Raw genomic sequence first — 14,352 nt, 5'->3', positions numbered from 1 at the left:
GTATCACTATAGATCGAACTATTAGATCTTTTATCACCTTATAGGACATTATTAGCCCTTATCCATATGTATTATGTGAGGGAAAGGTGATGTCACTTCCTGTGCCCCCACTGGGGTGCAGTGTCTATGGAGTGACTACACACCCAGGAAGTGAAGGTGATTGGTCCATAGACAGAACACAGCACAGAGTGTACATAGCGCAGAGAACCACGAGGTGCAGGAAATAAACTCACACAGTTCCCCGATCAACACAAACAGCGTGACAGAGGAATCCCTCCTGCTGAGCAATTGTCTGCTCCCGGAGGTGGGTGAGGGAAGCCGTCCTCGCTGGGAGAAAATAATGATTATTTCTAACGGCTGTATGAGCAGGCTGGTTGTACTCAAGTTGATCGATCGATCAACTTGGTACATTCAGCCTGCCCACACACTGTTCAAATCTCAGGATTTGAACCATCTATGGCCGGCCTTACTCTACTCTACCCAACAAAAAAGCAGCATTTTTTTTTATTGCCGGACCACACCGTAACTACGTGCCAACAGCTTGGCTTGTGGTTGCAGTGGGGCCCCATTGACCTGAGCAGCTTTCAGCCTCTTATAGAATTGTATAGGCTGCCAACAGTGAGGCTGAATGTGTACCTGTGCCTTCCACCTGTACTAAAACACTGATTTTTCATGCATCGGGATAAATGGATATGGATAAAAAAACTGACTTTTTTGGACCAACATACTGTATGTCAATGCATTGCACAGCTGTAACCTGGCACCATTAACCTCGCTGGCGGTAATCCCAAGTGTGGCTCGTGGTGAATTTTCATTACTAAATGCGGTAACCTCAAGCCACACTCAGGATCGAATCGCAGGATCCTGGGAAAATTATTTGCCTTGCCCCCAGGATCCTGCAATGTCTCCCCGCTGTGTCCGCGAGCTGTAGACTCCGCTCAATCTATCAATGTGCCGGGCTCCGTTTCCTGCGTCGCGACACACAGGGATGGAGCCCAGCGGAAAATTTAAAAAGTGAAAAATAACATAACACAAACAGTGCACTGTAATCTTACAGATTACATTACTGTATCAAATTATTTCACCTCCCTTTTGTCCCCAGTGCTTTGTCCAGTGCCCTGCATGCAGTTTTATATTATATATACTGTTCTTTTTGTTTGGAAAGTTGAGAATGTCCATAGCAACCAGAAAGTGTCCCTTTACGTCTAAAGTGGTTTTAGAGCAGCTAGAAAACAGTGATAGTGAATAAGAATCACTTGCAGAATTGAGCGATAGTGATTTGTGGGGAAATTCGTCATCAAACACTGAAGGTAATGACAGCGACAATTCTGCAACTGAGCAAATTTCAGTGTTTTTGATTTGATTACATTTTTGAATACATTTTATTATTATTATATTATTATTTGTTAGAATGATTTATAGTTATTTATTATATTATAATTTACAATGTTGTGTTTTAAACTTTATCATACCCGGGATGTCTACTAGACTCTTGTTTGGACAGATTTAAGTGAGTTATTCCTAAGAATTACAGGCTTACGGTATAAAACGCCAAATTTCCATTTGAAACAATGTACCGCTTTGAGACGCAAAAATTTGACCTAATCATACCGCCAGGGAGGTTAAAAAGAATGGCCATATCCTGCATGTGCCTTACTTTGCATTACAATGCCCATGATAAAATTAATAGTTGTAAATGGGCCCCTAAACTGCTTTCTTTTCAACAGCCAATTCAAGTAGAGATTTGATTATATCTGCCACACTAGAGTTTGCAACAATGACCTGCGTGCACTTCCAAAAGAGGACCACAGAGCCCAACTACCTCAGTTTTGAAGATAAAGGAGGAGGGTAAGTATCAAGATTGTTAGTAGCTTTATGTTTCATAATGGCTCCATTACAGGGGGTCGATCGTCAATAAAATGGGTGTACTCTCCTCTATCCTGTATCATGTGGATTGTTCTTTGGGGCCAATTGTACAAAGCTTAGTTTGGACAGGGAGTATGTTTGCCTCTGACTTGCAAATAGAGGGCTGGTGCCTATCTAAGAAAATGTCCTTGGCCAAGAGCCACGGGAAAATAGAAAGAGCGTCCTTTACCAGGTATGCATGTTTTACGAATTGTATTTGTATTTGTTTATGTGCAGTTGCTGGTCCTTTACTGGGAAGGTGAATGGCGGACAGACGGTGAGCATCGATAAAGACTTCTGTATGAGCTATGGTGTAATCCAACATGAAATTATGCACTCACTGGGTTTCCATCATGAACACAACAGATTAGACAGAGACAAGTATGTGGCCATCAACTGGCAGTATATCTCACCACGTAAGTGAATTGGTCAAATATAAATGTGATATGGTGTCCATGTGTCAAACCTCCTGTGACAGAAGACATGAAATATACACTATATTACCAAAAGTATTGGGACGTCTGCCTTTACATGTACAGTGGGCACAGAAAGTATTGAGACCCCCTTAAATTTTTCACTCCTTGTTATATTGCAGCATTTTGCTAAAATCATTTAAGTTCATTTTTTTTCCTCATTAATGTACACACAGCACCCCATATTGACAGAAAAACACAGACTTGTTGACATTTTTGCAGATTTATTAAAAAAGAAAAACTGAAATATCACATGGTCCTAAGTATTCAGACCCTTTGCTCAGTATTTAGTAGAAGCCCCCTTTTGATCTAATACAACCATGAGTCTTTGTGGGAAAGATGCAACAAGTTTTTCACACCTGGATTTGGGATCCTCTGCCATTCCTCCTTGCAGATCCTCTCCAGTTCTGTCAGGTTGGATGGTAAACATTGGTGGACGGCCATTTTTAGGTCTCTCCAGAGATGCTTAATTGGGTTTAAGTCAGGGCTGTGGCTGGGCCATTCAAGAACAGTCACAGAGTTGTTGTGAAGCCACTCCTTTGTTGTTTCAGCTGTGTGCTTATTATCTTGTTGGAAGGTAAACCTACGGCCCAGTCTGAGGTCCTGAGCACTCTGGAGAAGGTTTACGTCCAGGATATCCCTGTACTTGGCCACATTCATCTTTCCCTTGATTGCAACCAGTCGTCCTGTCCCTGCAGCTGAAAAACACCCCCACAGCATGATGCTGCCACCACCATGCTTCACTGTTGGGACTGGATTGGACAGGTGATGAGCAGTGCCTGGTTTTTTCCACACATACTGCTTAGAATTAAGGCTAAAAAGTTCTATCTTGGTCTCATCAGACCAGAGAATCTTATTTCTCACCATCTTGGAGTCCTTCAGGTGTTTTTTAACAAACTCCATGCAGGCTTTCATGTGTCTTGCACTGAGGAGAGGCTTCCGTCGGGCCACTCTGCCATAAAGCCCAGACTGATGGTGGGCTGCAGTGATGGTTGACTTTCTACAACTTCCTCCCATCTCCTGACTGCATCTCTGGAGCTCAGCCACAGTGATCTTTGGGTTCTTCTTTACCTCTCTCACCAAGGCTCTTCTCCCCCGATAGCTCAGTTTGGCTGGACGGCCAGCTCTAGGAAGGGTTCTGGTTGTCCCAAACGTCTTCCATTTAAGGATTATGGAGGCCACTGTGCTCTTAGGAGCCTTAAGTGCAGCAGAAATTTTTTTGTAACCTTGGCCAGATCTGTACCTTGCCACAATTCTGTCTCTGAGCTCTTCAGGCAGTTCCTCTGACCTCATGATTCTCATTTGCTCTGTCATGCACTGTGAGCTGTAAGGTCTTATATAGACAGGTGTGTGGCTTTCCTAATCAAGTCCAATCAGTATAATCAAACATAGCTGGACTCAAATGAAGGTGTAGAACATCTCAAGGATGATCAGAAGAAATGGACAGCACCTGAGTTAAATATATGAGTGTCACAGCAAAGGGTCTGAATACTTAGGACCATGTGATATTTCAGTTTTTCTTTTTTTAATAAATCTGCAAAAATGAACTTAAATGATTTTACCAAATGGCTGCAATATAACAAAAAGTGAAAAATTTAAGGGGGTCTGAATACTTTCCGTCCCCACTGTACATGAACTTTAATGGCATCCCAGTCTTATGCCCCGTACACACGGTCGGACTTTGTTCGGACATTCCGACAACAAAATCCTAGGATTTTTTCCGACGGATGTTGGCTCAAACTTGTCTTGCATACACACGGTCACACAAAGTTGTCGGAAAATCCAATCGTTCTATACGCGGTGACGTAAAACACGTACGTCGGGACTATAAACGGGGCAGTGGCCAATAGCTTTCATCTCTTTATTTATTCTGAGCATGCGTGGCACTTTGTCCGTCGGATTTGTGTACACACGATAGGAATTTCCGACAACGGATTTTGTTGTCGATAAATTTTATCTCCTGCTCTCCAACTTTGTGTGTCGGAAAATCCGATGGAAAATGTCCGATGGAGCCCACACACGGTCGGAATTTCCGACAACACGCTCCGATCGGACATTTTCCATCTGAAAATCCAACCGTGTGTACGGGGCATTAGTCTGTAGGGTTCAATATTGAGTTGGTCCACCCTTTGCAGCTATAACAGCTTCAAGTCTTCTGGGAAGACTGTCCACAAGGTTTAGGAGTGTGTCTATGGGAATGTTTGACCATTCTTCCAGAAGAGCATTTGTGAGGTCAGGCATTGATGTTGGATGAGATGGCCTGGCTCACAATCTCCCCCCAATTCACCCCAAAGGTGTTCTATCAGGTTGAATTTAGGACTCTGTGCAGGCCAGTCAAGCTCCTCCACCCCAAACTCGCTCATCCATGTCTTTATGGACCTTGTTTGCGCACTGGTGCGCAGTCATGTTGGAACAGGAAGGGGCCATCCTCAAACTGTTCCCACAAAGTTGGGAGCATGAAATTGTTCAAAATGTCTTGGTATGCTGACGCCGTAAGAGTTCCCTTCCCTGGAACTAAGAAATCAAGCCCAACCCCTGAAAAACAACCCCACACCATAATCCCCCCTCCACCAAATGATTTGGACCATTGCACAAATCAAGGTTCATAAAGACATGGATGAGCGAGTTTGGGGTGGAGTACCTTGACTGGCCTGCACAGAGTCCTGACTTCAACCTGATAGAACACCTTTGGGATTTATTAGAGCTAAGACTGTGAGCCTGGCCTTCTTATCCAACATCAGTGCCTGACCTCACAAATGCGCTTCTGGAAGAATGGTCAAACATTCCCATAGACACACTCCTAAACCTTGTGGACAGTATTCCCAGAAGCTGTTATAGTGGCAAAGGGCAGGCCAACTCAATATTGAACCCTGCGGGCTAAGGATGCCATTAAAGCTCATTGTGTGTAAAGTCAGGCATCCCAATACTTTTGTTAATATAGTGTGTGTGTATATATATATATATATATATATATATATTTATGTATGTGAAAATACCACTAAACCTGCGCAAATGACAAATTACTATAATAATAATAAAACAGTGATAGTTAGAGCAGCTTGTTGTATGCAGATGAAAATGTGAAAAAATTAATTAAAAATGTATTAATTGGAACTGCTCTCTCTCCAAGATATAATACTCCAAAGTGATTTAAAATGCAAACGCTCTAATAGCATAGACCAAAACAAACAACCATATCAAACATGTGATGTAAAAATATGTGAATTGTGTACGACAACCACAAAATTAAATCAAATATGTGATCAAAAAATATAATATTCAAAAAATTAATTCAATTCTTGTTAATCTTCCGAATCTTGGTATATAACAAGGAATAGATCTTTCCACCACCATTACCTGCCACACATCCTACTCACCGAAATCCCATGACACCCATTACACGTAGTCATATGCGCCTGTATATAATACAAATGCAAAATTCCTCACAGCCACAGCACTGATCCAAATATATGGTCAATCAGGAATCGATCGGCAGGTGATCACGGACGCTTGTGGGAAATCTCAGGATGAAAGATTTTTCATAACCATAGCAGCTATCCAAGGGTTAGTGGAAAATAAAAAATAAAAAGGGCTTCCATGGTGAAGTATGTCACAATTTATTCCAAAGAATTTGAGTTAAAAATAGGTTTAAAATGTCCATAGCAGCTAACACATCCACGTGTTGGAGACGCCGTTAGCGTTCTAGGCTCACATATATACAGTGGGGACGGAAAGTATTCAGACCCCCTTAAATTTTTCACTCCTTGTTATATTGCAGCATTTTGCTAAAATCATTTAAGTTCATTTTTTTTCCTCATTAATGTACACACAGCACCCCATATTGACAGAAAAACACAGAATTGTTGACATTTTTGCAGATTTATTAAAAAAGAAAAACTGAAATATCACATGGTCTTAAGTATTCAGACCCTTTGCTCAGTATTTAGTAGAAGCACCCTTTTGATCTAATACAGCCATGAGTCTTTTTGGGAAAGATGCAACACGTTTTTCACACCTGGATTTGGGGATCCTATGTCATTCCTTCTTGCAGATCCTCTTCAGTTCTGTCAAGTTGGATGGTAAACGTTGGTGGACAGCCATTTTTAGGTCTCTCCAGAGATGCTCAATTGGGTTTAAGTCAGGGCTCTGGCTGGGCCATTCAAGAACAGTCACGGAGTTGTTGTGAAGCCACTCCTTCGTTATTTTAGCTGTGTGCTTAGGGTCATTGTCTTATTGGAAGGTAAACCTTCGGCCCAGTCTGAGATCCTGAGCACTCTGGAGAAGGTTTTCGTCCAGGATATCCCTGTACTTGGCCGCATTCATCTTTCCTTCGATTGCAACCAGTCCTCCTGTCCCTGCAGCTGAAAAACACCCCCACAGCATGATGCTGCCACCACCATGCTTCACTGTTGGGACTGTATTGGACAGGTGATGAGCAGTGCCTGGTTTTCTCCACACATACCGCTTAGAATTAAGGCCAAAAAGTTCTATCTTGGTCTCATCAGACCAGAGAATCTTATTTCTCACCATCTTGGAGTCCTTCAGGTGTTTTTTTAGCAAACTCCATGCGGGCTTTCATGTGTCTTGCACTGATGAGAGGCTTCCGTCGGGCCACTCTGCCATAAAGCCCCGACTGGTGGAGGGCTGCAGTGATGGTTGACTTTCTACCACTTTCTCCCATCTCCCGACTGCCTTAATTCTCCACTAGAGGGAGTATGTGCACATACCTTAATCTGATGTCTTCACTTCTGCTCAGTGTCAGTGTGTGGCTGCAGCAGCTTGCACAGGGGGATTCCTCACGAGGTAAGAGATCTGCCATGCTTTTCTTCCCCCTGCAGGGACCAGGAGGTTTAGGGAATCAGCAATTGTTGTACTCCCCTTGCAATAGCCCATTCCCGGAGGTCCCGGGTTTCGCTCCACATGTGTTTTTTCTCTTCCTGCTTGGACTCTGCCTCCCCCCCCCCCCCCCTGTTGGGTCTGCGGACTCGAAGGCCGCCCGCAGCGTGCACAGGAACATTTTTTTTTGAAAATTAAAATGAAAGGGGGGGGGGGGGCGGATTGACGGAGGAGGCAGGCCTAGGCACGGCCCTGTGTGAAGGGTGGCAGGCTTAAGAGTTTCACTGGAGCAGTCTCTCCTCGGCTGAGGAGAAGCAAGCCTGGCTACACTCGGGACACAGGAGCGGTGGGGCACGTAAGGGCTGCAAAGGGCATTCCTAATACGGAATGGACATTTTTCCCAGCCCTAGGCTGAACCTGTATAGCGGCATTACACTGTCAGACTATGTTCAGCAATTAGTGCATTTAAGTAGTGCCTTTGCATTTGTGCTTAGGACTATGCGTACCAAAAGAGACACCACAAAGACCAAAAAGGTACCAAAGGACACACCCCCAGGCACTAGAAACTCCAGTCGTGCCTCAACTCTGTTATCCTCGCCTGAAATACCAGATATGGCAAGCCAGGGTGAGTCATTGGAACAAATTGGTGGCGCAGCTGCTTCTCACATCTCAGCCCCTGTATACGTGACTGAAGATGCCTTTTCCTCCGCCCTGCAGGGCCTAGAGAGAAGATTAGCGGCTTTAATCGCATCCTCCATCCAAATGGATAGGAAGCGTGTTAGATCCCCCTCCCCCACCTTAGACCCTTTGCAAGGGGAACATTGGGCACAGGATGAGGTGTTACCCTCAGGCGATCAGGAGGAAAGACAAACCGATAACTCCTCAGTGGAGGAAACAACGGTAGATGAACCCTTTTCAGCCTCGCAATCTGAGAAGTTGCTGATACAATCTCTTACGGAAGTGGTTCGTTCTACTTTCATGCTACCCCTAACGGAGTCTTCTGAAAGTGTGAGTTCTTCCTTGGGTTCCTTAAAACCTTCACAGCCTTTGCATGCGTTTCCTGTCCATGCATTACTAGAAAAGCTTATTGATGCTGAATGGGATCACCGGGATAAGCATTTTTACCCTCCAAAGAGATTCTCAGTTCTCTATCCCATGGAGGAGTAATTCACCAAAAAATGGAATGTACCAGCAGTTGGCGCTGCGATTTCCAGTGTGAATAAAAGTCTAACTTGTCCAGTAGACAATGCACAAATGCTTAAGGATCCAACAGTTAAAAGGTTGGAATTCCTGTTAAAATCCTCTTTTTCCTTGACAGGTGCCATTACTCAGCCTGCAGTCGCTGCAATAGGAATCTGTCAGTCCTTAAAGGAACAGTTTAGACAGGCCCTAAAGGAGGTTCCTGGACAACAAGCCTGGGATTTGGCCGAACTACCAAAAGCAGCATGTTTTGCCGTAGACGCCATGAAAGATTCTATTCACCAGGCGTCCTGTCTTGCGCTTGTGCTATTACACATGCGTAGGATGCTGTGGTTAAAAAATTGGTCAGCCGAAGCACCATGCAAAAGGCTCCTGACTGGTTTTCCTTTTCATGGGGAACGGCTTAGACAAATACATACAAATGATTTCTAGTGGGAAAAGTACTCTTTTGGCAGTCAAAAGAAAGTATAAACGCCCTTCATTTAAGCGGACTCTTTCTCCTGCGCCAGGGGCATCCGCCTCTAGACAGTGGCGACGGCCTCCGCCGTCACTCTAGAGGAAAGCCTTAGGGTCAGGCCCAAGCACAAAAGAAGTCCTGGGGCGGAAAACTGCAAAGCAGAATTCTAAAGCCTCGTTATGAAGGGGCGCCCCCCCTCGCCAGAGTGGGGGGAAGACTTCTGCAATACTCAGAAGTCTGGCAAGAGGAAATTCAAGACAGATGGGTCATCTCCACAGTGTCTCTATAGTTTGTAGGATACAAACTATAATTTCGGGAGTTTCCAACGTCTCGTTTTCTGAGGTCAAATATTCCCAAAGATCCAGGGAAAAGGCAATCTGTTTCGGGCACTATACCGATTACTGGCTCAGGGGGTGATCATACAAATCCCCACAGAAGAGAAAGATTTGGGGTTTTATTCAAACCTCTTTATGGTACCAAAACCGAATGGAGATGTCAGACCCATTCTAGATCTAAAAAATCTAAATCAGTTCCTGAAGATCCGCTCCTTCGGGCTAGCACATGGGGTACATTCAGGGAACATCAGGGCACATGGGGCACATCAGGGTACAATCAGGGCACATGGGGTACAATCAGGGCACATCAGGGCACATGGAGTACATTCAGGGCACATTTAGGGTACATTCAGGGCACAGCGTTTACTTGTTGTTTTCTTCACATGTCGGCGATTGACGGGTAAATCGTAGACACAATAGGCAGCCGCTGAAACCGGCCCACTGAGCCATTCGGCTCACCGGGAAACTCCCGGTAGTCTCGATGGTCAGTCCATCCCTGTCCAGGGCCTTCAAAAGTGTAATAGGTAGTCAGGAAATTGAATGTGTAATTTATGCTCCAGAATGCCTGAAGGTGCTCCCTACATGTTGGGCCTCTGTATGTGGCCACGCTGTGTAAATGTCTCACACATGTGGTATCGCCATACTCTGGAGTAATAGCAGAATGTATTTTGGGGTGTAATTTGTGGTATGTATATGCGGTGTGTAAGGAATAACCTGCTAATATGACAATTTTGTGGAAAAAAAAAAGAAAAAAACAACTTGATTTTGCAAAGAATTGTGGGAAAAAATTACAATTTAAAAAAACTCATTATGCCTCTTACTAAATACCTTGGAATGTCTACTTTCCAAAAAGGGGTCCTTTGGGGGGTATTTGTACTTTCCTAGCATGTTAGGGTTTCAAGAAATAAGATAGGCCGTCAGTACTTCAGATGTGATAAATTTTCAGAGATTAGCACCATAGCTTGTGGACTCTATAACTTTCACAAAGACCAAATAATATACACTGATTTGGGTTACTTTTTACCAAAGATATGTAGCAATATAAATTTTGGCCTAAAGTTTTCACCCAATCCAAGATACTGTCCTACCGTAGTTTTTTTTTCCCAAAACCAGGGTCTAGGGTAGAGAACTCACTACATTGTCTTGATGTAGTGAGAGTGGTCAAGGTCTATTTAAAGACGACTGCTCAGGTCCTAAAGACTGTTTTATTTTGCTGCCAGAGGGTCCTAGGAAGGGACAGGCAGTGTCGAAATCCACTATTACTAAGTGGATTCGGCAAGTTATAATTCAGGCCTAATGGTTAAAAGGTAAGATTTCACCTTTTCATGTCAAAGTGCACTCTACTAGAGCGGTTAGTGCTTCTGGGGCAGTGCATCACAAGCCTCCATGGCTCAGATCTGCAAGGCCGCAACTCGGTCTACAGTCCATACATTTACCAGGATATTGCCTTTGGGCGCAGTGTGCTGCAGGCAGCAGTATAGGTCCTCAAGTCTGCTGGCACCCTATGGGTTGTGTCTCCCTCACCTCAAATAGCATTGCTATGGGACTTCCCACATAGTAATTACTATGGTGCATTGTGTCCTGTGATGTACGATAAAGAAAATAGGATTTTTATAACAGCTTACCTGTAAAATCCTTTTCTTGGAGTACATCACGGGACACAGTCGAGGTCCCTCCCCTCTTCTTCTGGGGTATATGTATATGTATATTGCTTTGGTACAAAAACTGAGGTGTTTCCAGTATGGGAGGGGTTATATAGGGAGGCAACTTCCTGTTTAGGGTGTGCCAATGTCCATCACCTGAAGGTGACCTATAACCTACATAGTAATTACTGTGGTGCTCTGTGTCCCGTGATGTACTCCAAGGAAAGGATTTTACAGGTAAGCTGTTATAAAAATCCTACTTTTGGGTAGGTTGGAGGGGAGGAGGGGTGTAGGAGTATGGGACATTTATGATGTTTTTCATTGGCCAAATGTAGCTCATGTACAGGCGATGTGTTTTACAGAAAATAGAGGGCTCTTTGTGCCGGATCGTGGGAACACTACCAATATTCCTTATGACTATACTTCTGTGATGCATTATGGCAGGTAAGAGAATACCCCAAAGAATCAGTCTATAGTTATTATTTGGTGTCTGGTTGAATTGCAAATGAAATCCCTATATATCTCATAGTGTACATGTCAATAGCAACAGTAGATTCTCCCTTCTGCTATGGAGTCTCACACATCCTGATGCAGCAGGAAAAGTCACAGCATAAAAGAAACAAAAGAAGGACAGCACTCACTGAATTGGTATGCTGTAACAGGACCATAAATGTATGGCAAGGTGAGCCAGGTGTAAAAGCTAGTCAATAGTTTTATTGATCTTGTTCAGAGATAAAATACATTAAAAGCCTGTACAATATTATGCTGGTGTTGATGGGTATGGATGGGCTAACCTCCGCTGGGTCTGGTGCCAGGTGATGGAAGGGTATCATGTAGCTGGGTATGGTGTAACACTGTGCGAGAGATACAGCCATACGGGAGACTAGCTGGGTTCCATCGGCAATCTAAGATGACGTCACTGCAGCTACAGGGGCAGAAATCTAGAACCAAGGAAGGACTCCATTCAAACAAGCTTGGAGTTCAGGCAGGATATGTTGCCGTGACAACGCGTTTCATGCTTATGCGCTTTTTCAAGTCCCAGTGGACATCTAGTTTCTTTTGTCCTTGTTATTGTTGACATTTTCGGACAGCTGCATCTGATGGTCTTTGAGCAATATAAGAGTGTTTTTCCACAGGGTTAAGTGCATGGGACAAACTGTTGTTCTTTCTATAGCATAAAATAAGAATACCCAACAAGGAATGTGGCAACCCCCTTAAAAAGAAAGTAAACCCTGATGGGTTTTACATCCTCTTTTTTTCCCCTTCAAAGTAAAAGCATAATGGGCTACTTTGCATCGCACTTACCTGCAAAGGAAGCCCGCGATGTCCCCACTGGTGGCCACATCCATCTTCACCCCTCTTCCTTCTGGGGCCGTGGACTTCGGCTCTATGATTGGCTGGAGTCGGGTGATGTCACTCCCACGCATGGGCGTGGGAGCCGCTGGACACAGCACAGGCCCTTTAGAAACGGCACGATCATGCCCTTTATTCAGTGCGCATGCGCCGATGACATCGGCGCAAGAGTATATGGTAGATATCTCCTAAACCCTGTAGGTTTAGGAGATATTTCCAGTACCTACAGGTAAGCCTTATTATAGGCTTATATAGGCTACCTGTAGGTAAAAGTGGTGTAACTAGATTTACAACCACTTTAACGAGTTGCCACCCGCCCACCGTCAAATGACAGCGGGGCGGTGCAGCTCTGGTTCTGGGACGTGTCCCAGAACGGCCGCTCTCGCGTGCCCCCTAGGACACGGCATGACCCCAATCTCTGTAAAGAGCTGTGCCCGCGGCTTTTTAACACATGTGATCGGCTGTGTCCAATCACAGTCGTTCACATGTAAACACGGAGATGCCGGTAATCGGCGCTCCTCGCCTCACACTGACAGAGTGTGTGGCAAGGAGAGACGATCAGCGGCATCTCCACGCAGGAGGACATCTACACATGTAATCAGGGCACTGATCATCAGTGCCCTGATTACAATATAGTGCCAACAGTGTCACCAATTAGTACTTACTGTTGCCCACCAGTGACAGGAATCAGTGCCCACCACTGCCCACAGGTGCCTCCAATCAGTGCCCATTAGCGATGCCAGTCAGTACTGGCTATCAGTGCTGCCCATCACTGCTGTCGATCAATGCCCATCAGTGTCACCCATCAGTGCCACCCATCAATGTCCATCAGTGCCCCTCAGTACCGTCTATCCATGCCGCCTATCAGTGCCCACCAGTGCTGCCTACCGGCGCCCATAAGTGCGGCATGTTAGTGCCTCCTCATCACTGCCACCTAATCAGTGCCCATAAGTGCCACCTCTTCAATGCCCACCAGTTCAGCCTATCAGTGCCGCCTCATCAGTGCACATCAGTGAAGGAGAAAAATTACTTGGTTACAAAATTTACTGACAGAAACTAAGTAAAATATTTTTTTTTCTAAATTTTTGGTCTTTTTTAAAAAAAATTTTTAGTAAAAAATAAAAAAACCCAGCATTGATTAAATACCACCAAAAGAAAGCTCTATCTATAAAATGATAAAACATTTGTTTGGGTACAGTGTATCATGACCGCGCAATTGTCATTCAAAGTGCGACAGCGCTGAAAGCTGAAAAATGGCCTGGGCAGGAATGGGGTGTAAGTGCCCTGTAGGCAAGTGATTAAGGATGAAGCTGGTTTTAAAAGTTTTAAAAAGGTGCCTGGTGATTCCAATAGACTACTCTGCACTAGAAAACAGGATATGCACACATTTTGTAGGGCGGTATTTACCTCAATAGCACTCATGAGCCATGGCCTAGAACAGCAGGGCAGGATGGGCAGCACAACCCTGAAAACTGCCAAATTGTGATACATTTTTTTGTTCCCCAATTCTGGCCACCTCTGTGACTATAATATACAACAGAACTGTAGAGGGAAGGGGATGCAGAAAGGAGGCAGAAGACTGTTAGGAGTACTTTTGCTTGTTTTGTTGCTCTGCACAGGTAAAGAATAGTTGTGAACATAAAACAGACAGCGTGCTGACTCGGAAGACACAAGCTAACATTAGTTTGAAATAAAATAATTACGCAATAGAATTGCAGTGGTTTTTACTGTGTCCTAAACCTGAATCTAAATGGTTTTTATACTTCCAGGTACACATATTCAAATAAATCTGGGGTGATGTCAATCGTGCCGATACCAAATCCCAAAGTTCCCATTGGTCAGACAATTGGGCTGAGCAGCCTGGATGTGAAGAGGATAAATGTGCTCTATAATTGCAGTACGTTTTTGGAAACAATTTATCTAACTCCGGGGTTCCCAAACCTTCTAAACAAGACCAATTTCTCCCTTATGTTCACTACCAGAATTAAGAGGTGCTACTTGACAGCAACCCTATAAAATAATAACACTCTATAGGAACTAGTATATCCGAGTAACTAGTCTTCAGCTGGCCATTGCAACTTTACTGCTACAGGGCAGGCGCTCTGTGCAGAATCACGTATATGGACATTATTCTGCAGTTCCGGGAAGGG

At 44.3% G+C, this 14,352-nt stretch overlaps 1 protein-coding gene across 1 annotated transcript in view; it reads left to right on the top strand.

The window, feature by feature from the left end:
• Nucleotides 1–14,352, top strand: part of LOC141111699 (astacin-like metalloendopeptidase) — a 44,375-nt gene that overhangs the window by 9,208 nt on the left and 20,815 nt on the right. Inside the window, exons 4-9 of the mRNA XM_073603846.1 lie at nucleotides 1,728–1,848; nucleotides 2,143–2,321; nucleotides 5,828–5,942; nucleotides 7,093–7,181; nucleotides 11,212–11,293; nucleotides 13,972–14,099. Of these exons, the coding sequence (XP_073459947.1) occupies nucleotides 1,728–1,848; nucleotides 2,143–2,321; nucleotides 5,828–5,942; nucleotides 7,093–7,181; nucleotides 11,212–11,293; nucleotides 13,972–14,099 (714 nt within the window). The remainder of the gene's footprint in view (nucleotides 1–1,727; nucleotides 1,849–2,142; nucleotides 2,322–5,827; nucleotides 5,943–7,092; nucleotides 7,182–11,211; nucleotides 11,294–13,971; nucleotides 14,100–14,352) is intronic.

This window comes from Aquarana catesbeiana, linkage group LG11, assembly GCF_042186555.1.
Source record: "Aquarana catesbeiana isolate 2022-GZ linkage group LG11, ASM4218655v1, whole genome shotgun sequence".
Classification (NCBI taxonomy): Eukaryota; Metazoa; Chordata; class Amphibia; order Anura; family Ranidae; genus Aquarana; species Aquarana catesbeiana.
This window is presented reverse-complemented; position numbering and strand designations above follow the sequence as displayed.